We start from the raw sequence: 14,626 nt of genomic DNA on the forward strand, positions 1-14,626 counted from the left end.
GCCTCCTCCTCCAGACGTGCAGCTTCTGAGACAGCTGCACTGCCTGCGGCAGCCACGCTCCCCCTGCCTGATGTGCCTGTGGTGCACACCGCTATGGCCGAGCACGGGACAGACAGAACGGAGTGGCGGAGCGACGCCCACGGGATCCCTCCCACTCTTCCGAGTCATCGCTAGCCCCCTCCCCACCACGCCGTCGGCAAGGGAGCGCGATGAGGCCGTCCACACTTTGAACAGCAGGAAGGACCGATCTGCGCTCTGCTGTACAACACACAACACCATGACGCTCCACCGCCGGCCCACACCTTGTCGCTGGAGTCTGAGGGGAGTCTATCTGCCCCATCCTCGCATGAGAGCAGTAGAGGAAGACCACCTGCTTGAAGCACACACTCCAGGTTCGAGACAGGTCAGCGCTTGCAGCGGCCCACACGGGCCCTCCTGCTGCTTCCTGACCTCCTCAATGAATTGAGGGCCACCTGGGACTATCCAGCGACAAGTATCTGGAAGTCCACCAGGCCCGTTTCTGCCAAATGGCAAGCGGCCTGCCTCAGAAACACGAGAGCCTGCTGGCCCTGTATTTGGCCCAGCTGGCTGAGCCCTCGGAGCACGACGACGCATCACTGCCCCCGCCCCTTATCGCGGAGATAGCTGCGGCAGCTGACCAGCTGATGACAGTGAATCGTCAAGGGGCGAGGGCGAGGGCGACTTGGCGGTCCCTGTGGAGGCACACCACCAGCTCTGGCTGTCCCAGGCACGACGGGTTCCTGAGGTGGACAGGACCCACCTCATGGATGCCCCCATGTCGCCGGGCTTCACTTTTGGCCCCTTGTGGAGGAGATGCTCCCTCCAGGGGTCCGTGTTCTCAATTATCTAGACGACTGGCTGGTCTGTTCTCACTCCAGGGAGCAGGTTCCACACGAACCTGATTCTCGGCCATCTCCCCGAATTGGGCCTCCAGATCAATCAAGCGAAGAGCCGCCTGACACCAACTTGGCAGGCACAGTTCCTCGGACTACGCCTCGACTCGTTGCCATGCTCGCCACGCTGGTGCCAGAGAGAGTTTCCTCCATACGCACGTGTCTCTCCCTCTTCCGACTGAGAGCTCATGTTAGGGTGTCCCTTTGCCAGAGGCTGCTGGGCCTCCTAGCGGCTGCATGAGAGACCCTCCCCCTCGGCCTCCTCCAGTTGAGGCCGGTGCAGTGGTGGTTCAGGTCTCTCAGGATGCATCCTCGCCGTGATCGAGCACGCCGAATTACAGTCACTCCGGCGTGCTGGAAGGCGCTCCGTTGGTGGTGGAGCCCTCACAATTTAACCCTCAGTGTGCCCCTGGGGCCAGTCTACCACGGGAGCAGTCTGCGACGGACATGGAGTACGAGGCAGGTGTACGGAGCCAGCACGGGCTCTCCATATCAACGTCCTGGAGTTACAAGCCATCCTCCTTGGACTGTCTCATTTCCTGCCGGTCCTGCGGGACAGACATGTGCTGGTTCGGATGGACAACACAGCGGTGTTCACCTATATCAACAGGCAAGGGGGTCTCCAGTCGTGCAGACTGTACTGTCTAGCACGCCGTCTGCTGTGGGAGCAGCCACAGTTCAGCTCCATCAGAGCAGTTCACCTCCCCGTTTTATAGAACAGGAAGTGGGAAGGGACCTGTTTGAGTGACGAGCGCAGGGGCCAATGGCAGCTTTCATAGAGTGACGTTTCGTTCGGGTTCCTACGGAAGTGCGCAGAAACCCCTCCCCCTTGGGCAGTGCTTCTTTTTTCAGATAACCGGGGTTGCTTTCACAACCCATCATTTTCTTTTATAAGAAAGTTTACAAATGAGAGGAGGCCATTCGCCCCATCGTGCTCGTTTGGTGTCCATTAATAACTGATTGATCCAAGGATCCTATCCAGTCTGTTTTTAAATGTTCCCAAACTTTCAGCTTCTACCACATCGCTGGGGAGTTTGTTCCAGATTGTGACGCCTCTCTGTGTTTATTCTATGGCAAACATTGATAGGCTTTCAGGTCATGTTTTCAGGCACCATCTTTACATATACACACGCTTTTCGGTTTTCAGCTTAAAGCCACAGTACCAACAGTCCAAGACAATGCAGACGACAGTATGGCTACGGGAATGAGACAGACCTGATTAAGTTATGTTAATGAATATGATACAATGCATTGATTGTAAGATAACTAAAGAGTGTAATGGAATCAAATATGTAATTTAAAGCTTGCTAAGTGCAGCGGTAATTCTATTAACTGGACAGTTATAGAAATGAGACGTCAGATAATGATGTCTTGCAGAGTTTACTGAAAGGATGGCACAGCTTCTTCAAAATGAACATCTCTGGCAGCATCTGTGTATTTCACATTCATCCTGTTTGTGGCATTTCAGTGCCACTGTCTATTTTGTGTCGGCCTTCTTCTTTGTATGTCAGTTTCTGTTTTAATTTCTGTTCGTTTTTGGTCACGTTTGTTGTAAGAATGGTATATTTGCCGACTTGTGCAGTGGATGTTTGTGTTTACACATTGTTAGCATTGTAAGAGTGAAGATTTTAAGTTTTTAACTGGATTTTTGTGTGTGTGCTATAAATGTAAAGTGGAGTGGGGTGAACTTCGAGTGTTCGAGACTATATTTTCTTTTTTTGAAGCTTATTACAATATTAAAACATCTAATTAGCAAGTGGAGTCTTGCAATTAATACATACAAATCCCAGTGTTTTAGGATTAAAATGTCACTTGATATTTGGATAAGGTTTATCTACATAATTTGGTTTTATGGATCACTTAAACATTTTGCTGTAGGTCTATACTATATTGCACCCAGAAAAGTTCCAGTGGCTCAGGAAAGTACAACCGTGAACAAATGTGGCTTTAAAGGTAATCTTATTGTGCACATACAATGCATATTTTATGTGTGTGTGTGTGTGTGTGTGTGTGTATATATATATATATATATATATATATACACTCACCTAAAGGATTATTAGGAACACCTGTTCAATGTCTCATTAATGCAATTATCTAACCAACCAATCACATGGCAGTTGCTTCAATGCATTTAGGGGTGTGGTCCTGGTCAAGACAATCTCCTGAACTCCAAACTGAATGTCTGAATGGGAAAGAAAGGTGATTTAAGCAATTTTGAGCGTGGCATGGTTGTTGGTGCCAGACGGGCCGGTCTGAGTATTTCACAATCTGCTCAGTTACTGGGATTTTCACGCACAACCATTTCTAGGGTTTACAAAGAATGGTGTGAAAAGGGAAAAACATCCAGTATGCGGCAGTCCTGTGGGCGAAAATGCCTTGTTGATGCTAGAGGTCAGAGGAGAATGGGCCGACTGATTCAAGCTGATAGAAGAGCAACTTTGACTGAAATAACCACTCGTTACAACCGAGGTATGCAGCAAAGCTTTTTTGAAGCCACAACACGTACAACCTTGAGGCGGATGGGCTACAACAGCAGAAGACCCCACCAGGTACCACTCATCTCCACTACAAATAGGAAAAAGAGGCTACAATTTGCACAAGCTCACCAAAATTGGACAGTTGAAGACTGGAAAAATGTTGCCTGGTCTGATGAGTCTCGATTTCTGTTGAGACATTCAGATGGTAGAGTCAGAATTTGGCGTAAACAGAATGAGAACATGGATCCATCATGCCTTGTTACCACTGTGCAGGCTGGTGGTGGTGGTGTAATGGTGTGGGGGATGTTTTCTTGGCACACTTTAGGCCCCTTAGTGCCAATTGGGCATCGTTTAAATGCCACGGCCTACCTGAGCATTTTTTCTGACCATGTCCATCCCTTTATGACCACCATGTACCCATCCTCTGATGGCTGCTTCCAGCAGGATAATGCACCATGTCACAAAGGTCCAATCATTTCAAATTGGTTTCTTGAACATGACAATGAGTTCACTGTACTAAACTGGCCCCCACAGTCACCAGATCTCAACCCAATAGAGCATCTTTGGGATGTGGTGGAACGGGAGCTTCGTGCCCTGGATGTGCATCCCACAAATCTCCATCAACTGCAAGATGCTATCCTATCAATATGGGCCAACATTTCTAAAGAATGCTTTCAGCACCTTGTTGAATCAATGCCACGTAGAATTAAGGCAGTTCTGAAGGCGAAAGGGGGTCAAACACAGTATTAGTATGGTGTTCCTAATAATCCTTTAGGTGAGTGTATATATACAGTGAGGGAAAAAAGTATTTGATCCCCTGCTGATTTTGTACGTTTGCCCACTGACAAAGAAATGATCAGTCTATAATTTTAATGGTAGGTGTATTCTAACAGTGAGAGACAGAATAAACAAAAAAATCCAGAAAAACGCATTTCAAAAAAGTTATAAATTGATTTGCATGTTAATGAGGGAAATAAGTATTTGATCCCCTATCAATCAGCAAGATTTCTGGCTCCCGGGTGTCTTTTCTACAGGTAACGAGCTGAGATTAGGAGCACTCTCTTAAAGGGAGTGCTCCTAATCTCAGCTCGTTACCTGTATAAAAGACACCTGTCCACAGAAGCAATCAATCAATCGGATTCTAAACTCTCCACCATGGCCAAGACCAAAGAGCTGTCCAAGGATGTCAGGGACAAGATTGTAGACCTACACAAGGCTGGAATGGGCTACAAGACCATCGCCAAGCACCTTGGTGAGAAGGTGACAACAGTTGGTGCGATTATTCACAAATGGAAGAAACAAAATAACTGTCAGTCTCCCTCGGTCTGGGGCTCCATGCAAGATCTCACCTCGTAGAGTTTCAATGATCATGAGAACGGTGAGGAATCAGCCCAGAACTACACGGGAGGACCTTGTTAATGATCTCAAGGCAGCTGGGACCATAGTCACCAAGAAAACAATTGGTAACACACTACGCCGTGAAGGAGTGAAATCCTGCAGCGCCCACAAGGCCCCTCTGCTCAAGAAAGCACATGTTGGCAAACTTCAGACGGGCCTTTACATCTGAATGATTCAGAGGAGAACTGGGTGAAAGTGTTGTGGTCAGATGAGACCAAAATCAAGCTCTTTGGCATCAACTCAATTCGCCGTGTTTGGAGGAGGAGGAATGACCCCAAGAACACCATCCCCACCATCAAACATGGAGGTGGAAACATTATGCTTTGGGGGTGTTTTTCTGCTAAGGGGACAGGACAACTGCACCGCATCAAAGGGACGATGGACGGGGCCATGTACCGTCAAATCTTGGGTGAGAACCTCCTTCCCTCAGCCAGGGCATTGAAAATGGGTCGTGGATGGGTATTCCAGCATGACAATGACCCAAAACACACAGCCAAGGCAACAAAGGAGTGGCTCAAGAAGAAGCACATTAAGGTCCTGGAGTGGCCTAGCCAGTCTCCAGACCTTAATCCCATAGAAAATCTGTGGAGGGAGCTGAAGGTTCGAGTTGCCAAACGTCGACCTCGAAACCTTAATGACTTGGAGAGGATCTGCAAAGAGGAGTGAGACAAAATCCCTCCTGAGATGTGTGCAAACCTGGTGGCCAACTACAAGAAACGTCTGACCTTGTGATTGCCAACAAGGGTTTTGCCACCAAGTACTAAGTCAAAGGGGTCAAATACTTATTTCCCTCATTAACATGCAAATCAATTTATAACTTTTTTGAAATGTGTTTTTCCGGATCTTGTTGCTGTTATTCTGTCTCTCACTGTTAAAATACACCTACCATTAAAATTATAGACTGATCATTTCTTTGTCAGTGGGCAAACGTACAAAATCAGCAGGGGATCAAAAACTTTTTTCCCCCACTGTATATATATATATACATATATGTCAGTGGTGTGCGATGGGTTCAAGTAGGTCCAGCAGTGACAATTTAGTGTATCTGATTTTACTGGAAGTTAAGGCCCATTTTATTTTATTATGAATGACCAGAAAGTAAGCAGTGACATAAGTTTGTCTGTCTTTTTTTGTTTGTTAATTATTTATTTATTTACAGATCTGTTCAAATCTATTATAGATGCTGTTTATCTTCTTTGACAACTTAATAATGATAATAAAATTAAATGTACTTTAAATTAAATTCAATGATTTATATGATGTTACTTGCTCTAGCTAACTTTAGTATTTAACTGCTGTTTCCGCCAAATAAATGAACCTTCTATTAAATTTAAAAACAACGTACGACTATTCATCTACTGAGTGTTGACTGGTAAATGAACTACTTAGATTTCATAGTTGTACTGTATTCGTTAAATCATAAAATGCTATGTATTTTCAAAGAATATGCTTTACTTTTTACTGTCTGTGTATGTATAACTTCAAATCTTCATTCTACCGGGTTTCCTTGTGCATCAGGTAACAACACGGCTTTTCTTGTGACACTTCGGCTTTTTATTTTTGTAAGCCTTTTGCTGAAGCTCTCTGAAATAACTGACAGTGGGTTCTGTCTCTGTTGCAATGATACAGGAAGAAATTCCAGAGCAAAACAATAAATACGATAAATGTTATTAAAATTGTAAATTCTCGAACATTTTGAGTTGTGAAATCTTATGACAGGGGTTTGGAAGCAGTCAACAAAGACCGAATCACACGGAGATGTCGCTTTAGAAATGACATTTTCATCTTTTCCCACAGACACAAACTCAGAACGTATCAGTATTTTCTTTCAGAGATTTTTGGTTTACAATATTACCTGTATTCTGGTTCAAGACATCACTTTCTGTCTACAGGAAAGAGTTCTACGGTATTTGAAAATGTAGGTTTGAAAGGTCGGGCAGTTATGCTAAACTGTGTAACCATCTACTCTGAGCACATTTAAAGCACTGGGTTCAGCTTTGCTCTCACTATTGCAAATACATTGTCGCTCTGGCAGATAATAGTGGACAGAATAATACAAACGCTGACACACACACGGACAAATTAATAGAACTAGATCTTTTGCTTGCAACAACAACAACAACAAAAAGACTTTTGGCAGGTTTAGCTTAGACATTCAAAATGCTAAAAGAGATTTACAGACAACCCCTTTCCAAAGCTCAGTACAGAAAGCCGAACATTACAGTGGAATTGAAGGCTCCAGTAGCAGGCTGTGACAGACCCATAGCTTGTGTCAAAGTGACAAATATACTGCAGCGCTGCCTGTGTTTTGTCTGATGCTCTCATAAGTGTTTCACGGATCAGAGTAGGAAGAAATTATATTAGGAAGCAAAATCAGCTGAACCTTTAATTGTGTCGAGGAAAAAAAAATGTTTATCTTGCAGAACGTACCTTTCCTCAGATTAAAACCATTTGTGAGCCTGGTGTACATCTATTTATTTGCAACTATTTTTAATTTGCATCATAAAATAACCTTTGCTCCTTCTAATTCTTGACAGCTTATTAAGAAGGCTGTTTTAAAGGATAGACTGTAGACATTAGATGTCATAAATAAATGCCTAATGACTAGAACATAATGGTTTAAATAAAACCAACATTGTAGTAGTAATCCATGAATTGCAGGGACAATGGACCAAATTTGCGATTTAAATTATTAATTATAGACTGTTAAGCATTAAGCCTGTGTCTGATTAATTGTTCCTTTGCTTTTCTTTAGAACTAATTATTTTGTATCGGGTCTTGTCAAAAGTCTCCCATAAAACCAGTCCCCGGGGATGTTGACAAGAGTGTGTTTGATAATACTATTAATTAAAAATGAAATGTTCTTTCATTTTTTTGCCTGACAGACAAAGGCCTAATCGTAGTCAGGGTTTGTCATATTAAGTGCACAGTAAGTCATTCTGTACAGGCAAGACGTACTCCGTTCTCATTACACTCGACACTCCATTTTAATTGCTTCTCTGGGTGAAGAAAACGGGAAATGTCTGTTATCTTTAGGGTGAGAGCATAGACTGATAGAAACTAAAACAAACAAACACAAAACGAAAGCATGATTTGAGCCTTTTACTCATTTTCTACACGGAAGGGATAAAGTTCCTGTCTTGTCACAGGCTTTTACAGGCCCTCCTCCTTCCCCGCGTCCGATGCGCCGTGTTCCCAGAGCCGCGTCAGATCCGATTTAAAACTCTTCGACGATAACTTTATCCTGTCAACGTCCAAGCAGACGCAAACCGATGAAGACATCCTTTCACAGGCTGGGCTGAAATGTAACCAGACTTTAACTCAATAAGGATGCCAGGTCCAATCCGGAGTCATCGTTCGCATCGTATATATTTTCCTACACCGCTGACGTGTCAAAATATGTATTTTCGGCCGATCTTACTTTCACGCTTAACTGTTGTGGGCAGTGAATATAATTTGTCACCTCCTTGTTAGCTGAAAGGGATTGTTCACAAGCAATTTGTTCTGATTTGTGTTCAGAGGACACAGCAAAGGTCCGGAAATGTTCTCACTTGCCCAGTTTGTTTAAAACAGAATATGAATTGAATGCATTAATTATAGTTAATAAGGATCCAAGCAGCAAGGTGATTCAAGCGACTGCCTCTTGCCATCATTTCCATTCCTTGTCGCCTCCGAGATCTAGCATTCTGGAGAGGTTAACGCTTTGGGAATATTTCTGCGTGTCAGACAGCTCTAGATTCGGGTTGATCAGCGCAATATCGGGCAAATGGTGGTAATGATAATGAGAGGTGCCTCTTGTCATTACAAATTAGGAGAAAGTCACATATATTTACTATTTCAGGGCCCATACACTGTAGGAAATGAGTGAGAAATCCTGCCTCTTCCAGCAGAGTTTGTAACGATGAAGGCTGAGGCTGTTACGCTCATTAAATTTATTCAGTTTGAATGGTTTAAAGTCCCGTCCAAGCCGTGCGACCTCCACACAGTCTAAATACAACATGAAAATAAGTTTAAACTCCTCTGAAACTTCCTGGATATACTGTATACTGTATATACTGTGGAGTCTTCTCTTAACAACAATAATACTAATAGCAAAGAGGAGATGGAGATGTAGAGACTATTCTGACTTGTTTCTGAGGTCCTGATTCTGATCTTGGGGGTGTGAGTTCACACTGAGTATAACTTAAATAAAATAAGTACAGTGTTAGAAAAACATCACATTTTATTAATAGTTAGCTCTATTTTCACATTTATATTGAGACTTCAGATACAGGTAGCTCATGCTCAAAATGTGGACAATAAAAGCCCACAAATTACCCTGATACCATAATTCTCAGTGACATTGCATTATAATTTCCATATAAAACATGGAAAACAATCATGTTAGATTAACCTGGCTTAAAATGTCAAGCAGATTCAGCATGACTCGACATTTATTGAAGAGAAGTTATTTGACTCAAATTAAAGGTCAGTAGATTCATAATATGTGTATATAAGTCGTGCTGATGACTTGGCAACAAGTTTATAATATAGGGCTGCATATTTTAGTCTCCAGCCCGGCATCGGTCTTAATTAATGTATTCATGCAGTCAAGGAAATGTAAAGCGAAATCTCATGTTTAAATGCAATTCTAACTGAATTCCATCCAAAGGAATGCCTGACATGATTTATTTAGAAAAAGTGGAAAGTGCAGGACTGAGCAGTTTATTGTAGCACCGTTGAACAAACCATCTTACATTACCTTTTTTTTTTATATAAGAAAAATAAACACACAATTCTGTAATGGAGGTTGTACAAGCAGCCAAATGTTATTCAAAATAGTATGAACATATTGACAATTCTATTGAACAATCTGTCTAAATGTCTCATACTAGGGGGGTGTTATTCACTGTATTTATTTATCTATTTTTAGAACAGCAATAACTGCATAACAATTTAGTTAGTTAGATGACATATCAGGTATAGATCAAAATTACAGTGTGTGTGTGTGTGTTGTATTTATCCACCCGTCTGGCCAGTGTGGTCAGTTATGGCTAACAATCTCCTATAGGGAGGTCTTTTCCTGCCGTCAATTGATAAGGGCTGATGGATGGATGGATATAAGGTTTTTATTAAATATATACTCTATTAAAAGCTGCTTTACAATCTGATTGATTGACAAGTGATGAAAGCAAAATTAAAATCGAGAAACAACATATGTTACAATACATCCACGTGGGTGTTAATTCAGCCTGTTTATATTGTGTGTGTGTGTGTGTGTGTGTATATATATATATATATATATATATATGAGAGAGAGAGAGATAGAGAGAGACATTATACATCACCTTTTATAAGTATGTGCTGCACAGTAATTTCTGTTTCTAAAGTATATTCAGCAAGAAAATAAGTGCAAGCAGTAGTAGTTTTTGAGCTGTTTTATTTGCATACAGCTCTACACCTATAATTGAAATACAATTCCTCAACATGGCGTGTCTGTGCCTGGCATGGATGTTCCCCGGTTTGATGTTGAACATCAATATTGGTTGAAGGGCGTCCTGTGCTGTTGTCTGAGGTGTCCTGCTCTGTCTGAGTGTGAAGTATAACGCTGAGCAAACACCGGCCCAGCTGGGCTCCTGGCTGCCAGACTCGCCGGTTGTTGCTTCACACAGCTGGTACACAGTGCCCTGGATGTGTAGCACCGTTGCTTCTGCTGGGAGGGACATTTTAAGCTACAGAATATATTTAGTAATGATTCAAATGGCTCATTTGAAGGGGAGACTGTTTACTTTCGATTGCAGTCTTTTTTGCTCAGTGCTAAATGTTGCCTGTCAAAAAGACATCTGTTTTCAGAGCAGACCAATGCACTGTTCTTGCCATTACAGCTAAGAGTCGATTTTGGTTTCTTGGGATTGTGGTGGCTTGACTGTTAACCAATCATCTTTCAGCCAAACCAGGGACACCGAAGCATCATTGCTATAGCCTTGGCTGCTTTGTGAACCAAGCACTAAACCCTCCACCAGCTCTATCAGGCGGACGAGGGGTCACTTATTCTCCCTGCCCTCATTTCAAGTTCTTACCATAAACCCTTGCTGGTGCATACTGTATGCGCACACGAAATTAATTCACTTGCATCTTCTTGTCTCCGGTCGTGATCTCTATTTTAACTCTTTTATATCTGATGAGAAACACGTGGTAAAATATGTTTGATCGCTCTGTGGGGGGATGGGAGTGTGGCTTGAGTTCTTGTTGGCTGAGCCAAAAAAAGAGGCTGGAAATATCAAATGTAGTGTCTAGAGTAGAGCAGAGCTTTCCAATGAGCACTCAGACGAATCCCGAGACGCCATGGAGGAAGAACGGATGAAGTAAAGAACCTAAAAATGTACAAGCACGGAAACCCGGGGAAATGTGTGAATTCCCCAGTGATAGGCAGTCAGTTTATTGCTCTGTGTTCTCAGATGTTAGACAAAGCCTGGGCCTCCCACTGTCTGCATGTCTTACCGGTCTCCTGTGTGTTCCAGGACTCATTGCTGATCAAGGTGTGCGCTTTTCCGAAGCTGTCAGGGACGCCCCGGAGCCACGGCTGGCAGTGACACCGATGCCGGGAGCAGAACAGGTGGGATAAAGTAAATTAAAGTATCTGCATCGCACATTGTACTTTATCTTGTGTGTGTTTGTGTATGTTATTTTCTGCTTCGGTTATAATTTGCCGTGCTGACTGAAGGAGTCTGGCAAGGACTTATTCCCACAAAGGCTTTTCAGAGCCGAGTGTGAAGTGGGAAACAACCTAGTCTGCAGTTGATCCGTCCATGCCCCAAGACATCCTCCGTACCGAACAGGTGTACGGAAACCGTTTGTGGAAAATGAGCAGCTGTCTTCTGTGATGTCACCAGAGGGTTTATGGTCACCAGCAGTACCTAAGTGAATTAATCTCTTTTCCCTCTGTATAGCTGACAGTGTTTTCTCAGCCCCCGTTTCCCTGACTTGCACGCGTGATTTAAACACGATAACTGTGCCTTATTGTGTCTCTGGATCGAGCTGTGCACAAATAAAATCTGCATAACACTGACAACGATAGAGATGTCAAGATGATAATAGACAAATCAGGCTAGTCTCTGTAACTTACGGCACGTCGCCAGCGTGTCCTAACCTCTCCGTGTGCTTCTGCGTGAGCTGCTTGATCAAGTAAATAGCGCCGGCACCTTCGACTCCCGGTCCCCCTTTCATGTGCGAGGTTTGTATTTCACAGGCATGGGTTTTGTAGTGGAGGAGCACATTTTCAGGGTGCAAAAGCCAGCCAGCCAGCCAGCCAGCCTGCAGCCCGTAAAGCCTCTTTTTAGCACTTGAACTCTGAATCCCAGATCAAGACTTATCTGCTGCCGAGTGGCCTACTTTTATGAGTCACTGCTTCTTCATTAAATGCTCCATTCCCTTTGGTGAGGAATTGTAAAAGTAAATTACATGCCAGCCTCCAAGTATTAAAAAAAAAAAATACGCTGGGGTCAAACCGGGACAGGAGATATGAAGTAAATCGAAGCGGAATTAGCCCGGGCTCTGGGGAGAGATGACTGGGAGCTGGTTGAATAATTAAAGGGATTGGATTTTAAATAGAGTGTATGGAACGGTGGATTCAAAATGACATTTGCAGATATGATTGGTGTTTTGGGGATCAGGCACGGTGACGTTTGCTTTAGGATGAAGGTTGGTTGTTTGGCGGGTTGTTTAATTAGTTTTAGGTTTGCAGGCAACTGTTCTGCATGGTTTCTTTCTGTATTGCATGTCTTTTTATTGGCGTTTGTGTTTAGATTGTGTTGCTCGTGCTTTGTGTGTTTTGGAAGTCCTTCTGTGCACAGGTGGTTATTTTTATTTTTAAGGATTTCCAGCAGATCCCTTTACCGAAGGTGACTTGCATGGTTTAACACTCACACACACACTGGTCTTCTAACATACAAGTGCTATCGACGTTGAAAGGAGAAAGCGGATTGTGTCACTGATGGTGACAAAGTGCCAACAGATCCCTGAGTTTCTCTGTGGATTATTTTTGCTTCTCTCGCGCTTTAAAAAATATCTTCACCTTTTCATTTCTTTCTTTAGTGTTTGTTTCTTTGTGTTCTCATTTCTATTGCTTAATTATGTGGAGCACAATTTCTGTTTTAATTTGCACCAGGCCATTTGGAAATCTGTTTTTGTGTGTTTCACTGTTTTGCCTAACCCATTACTACGTTGAGATAATGTCTGGCACTGCAGTTTGTTCGTTAGTGGTCTCATTTTGTCGCTACAATGTTTCAGCTTTCCAGATAATTGTTTATTAAATCCTTGCAAATCCTGTCTTCCTGTCCCAATGGAAATAACTATGATTATGCCCATTTTTATTTTTATTTTACCTTCATAACCTAAGCTGGCAGTGCAGATACAGTTGTGCAGATATAGTTATGTTTATTGTGGAGAACACAGCCTCCAGCTCTGTCTTTATTAGAACATAAGAACATAAGAAAGTGTCCAATCGAGAGGAGGCCATTCGCCCCATCATGCTCGTTTGGTGTCAATTAATAACTAAGTGATTCAAGGATCCTATCCAGTCTGTTTTTGAATGTTCCCAAATTATCTCTTCAGCCACATCGCTGGGGAGTTTGTTCAGATTGTGACGCCTCTCTGTGTGAAGACGTGTCTCCTGTTTTCTGTCTTGAATGCCTTGAAGCCCAATTTCCATTTGTGTCCCGGGTGCGTGTGTCCCTGCTGATCTGGAAAAGCTGCTCTGGTTTGATGTGGTTGATGCCTTTCATGATTTTGAAGACTTGGATCAAGTCCCCACGTAGTCTCCTCCTATTGAAACAGTGCTATTAAGTGACCATTGATGCTAAGGGCCTCATTCAGAAAACCGTGTTATATTAATAACAACAACTTTTTTCTCGGGTCAGGTTTTCACTTGACTGAACCCCCGTTATTCCCAGACCCAGTCGCTCTCGCTTTTAGCACACGCGTGTCCCGTTACTCGAGTGGCAATCAAAATGTTGCGATCACTGCATTTACATGACATGGAGTTTTTTGGCCACCTAATGTATTCTGAAAACTGAACCAGAAAATTGGTTTAGAGGAAAATCCATTTAATGTTCTGACAGAGTTCCTCAGATGTATTTATAAAACATAGGGCGCTTGTACCGAGTAGAAATTAAGGACAGCCAATAAATACAGAATAGGTTTTCTGAAAAGTATGTTTACATGACGTACATTTCCTAAAGAGACATGCTTACAAGACTGTAACGGACGCATTTTAACGAGGATTCACTTAAAATATTGCCTGTAGGTTAAGAATTGTCGTGTAATACAGTGGTGGGCTGATTTTCATTGTTTTAGTTGTCTCCCTGAGCAGATTTAATCGTCTCCCCGCTGTTGTGCGCTAGCTCTACCGACACAAAAGGAATTGCAACCTTCAAGTAATGCGATGTCACCAGGAAAATACAGAAATGGTGCAATACTACATAGAAAACTATTAGTGTGTTTAATCACGAGGATGAAAAACTGAGACTGTGACTCACTGAGTGGCAATAAAACCCTAAATGACACTGCTGTTCTAATTAAGTTTAATTATGTCTCTAGCCTTTGCTGAAGAGATGGTCATTTTAGAGCATTAACCTTCCCTGCATTATGAAAGAGGTGCAAGGCATTATCTCTGCTCATTCCCACAAAATGTTTTTGGAATGTCAGACTTCTTTTTTCTCGTTAGCAACCATTAACAAGGACGACTGTAACAGTGTAAGGTTGACTGTGTTACAAGTAAAACTGCTTCCACGAAGTAACTTGTCTTCATTAGTATGGTAGGCAATGAAACCTACCCTTGACCTAAAGTAGGAAGTG

At 42.9% G+C, this 14,626-nt stretch overlaps 1 protein-coding gene across 1 annotated transcript in view; it reads left to right on the forward strand.

Annotated features, from left to right (window-relative positions):
* Positions 1-14,626, forward strand: part of xylb (xylulokinase homolog (H. influenzae)) — an 81,282-nt gene that overhangs the window by 46,572 nt on the left and 20,084 nt on the right. Inside the window, exon 18 of the mRNA XM_066716624.1 lies at positions 11,293-11,387. Within this exon, the coding sequence (XP_066572721.1) occupies positions 11,293-11,387 (95 nt within the window). The remainder of the gene's footprint in view (positions 1-11,292; positions 11,388-14,626) is intronic.

The sequence above is a fragment of the Amia ocellicauda genome, chromosome 2, assembly GCF_036373705.1.
Source record: "Amia ocellicauda isolate fAmiCal2 chromosome 2, fAmiCal2.hap1, whole genome shotgun sequence".
In the NCBI taxonomy this organism is placed as follows: domain Eukaryota; kingdom Metazoa; phylum Chordata; class Actinopteri; order Amiiformes; family Amiidae; genus Amia; species Amia ocellicauda.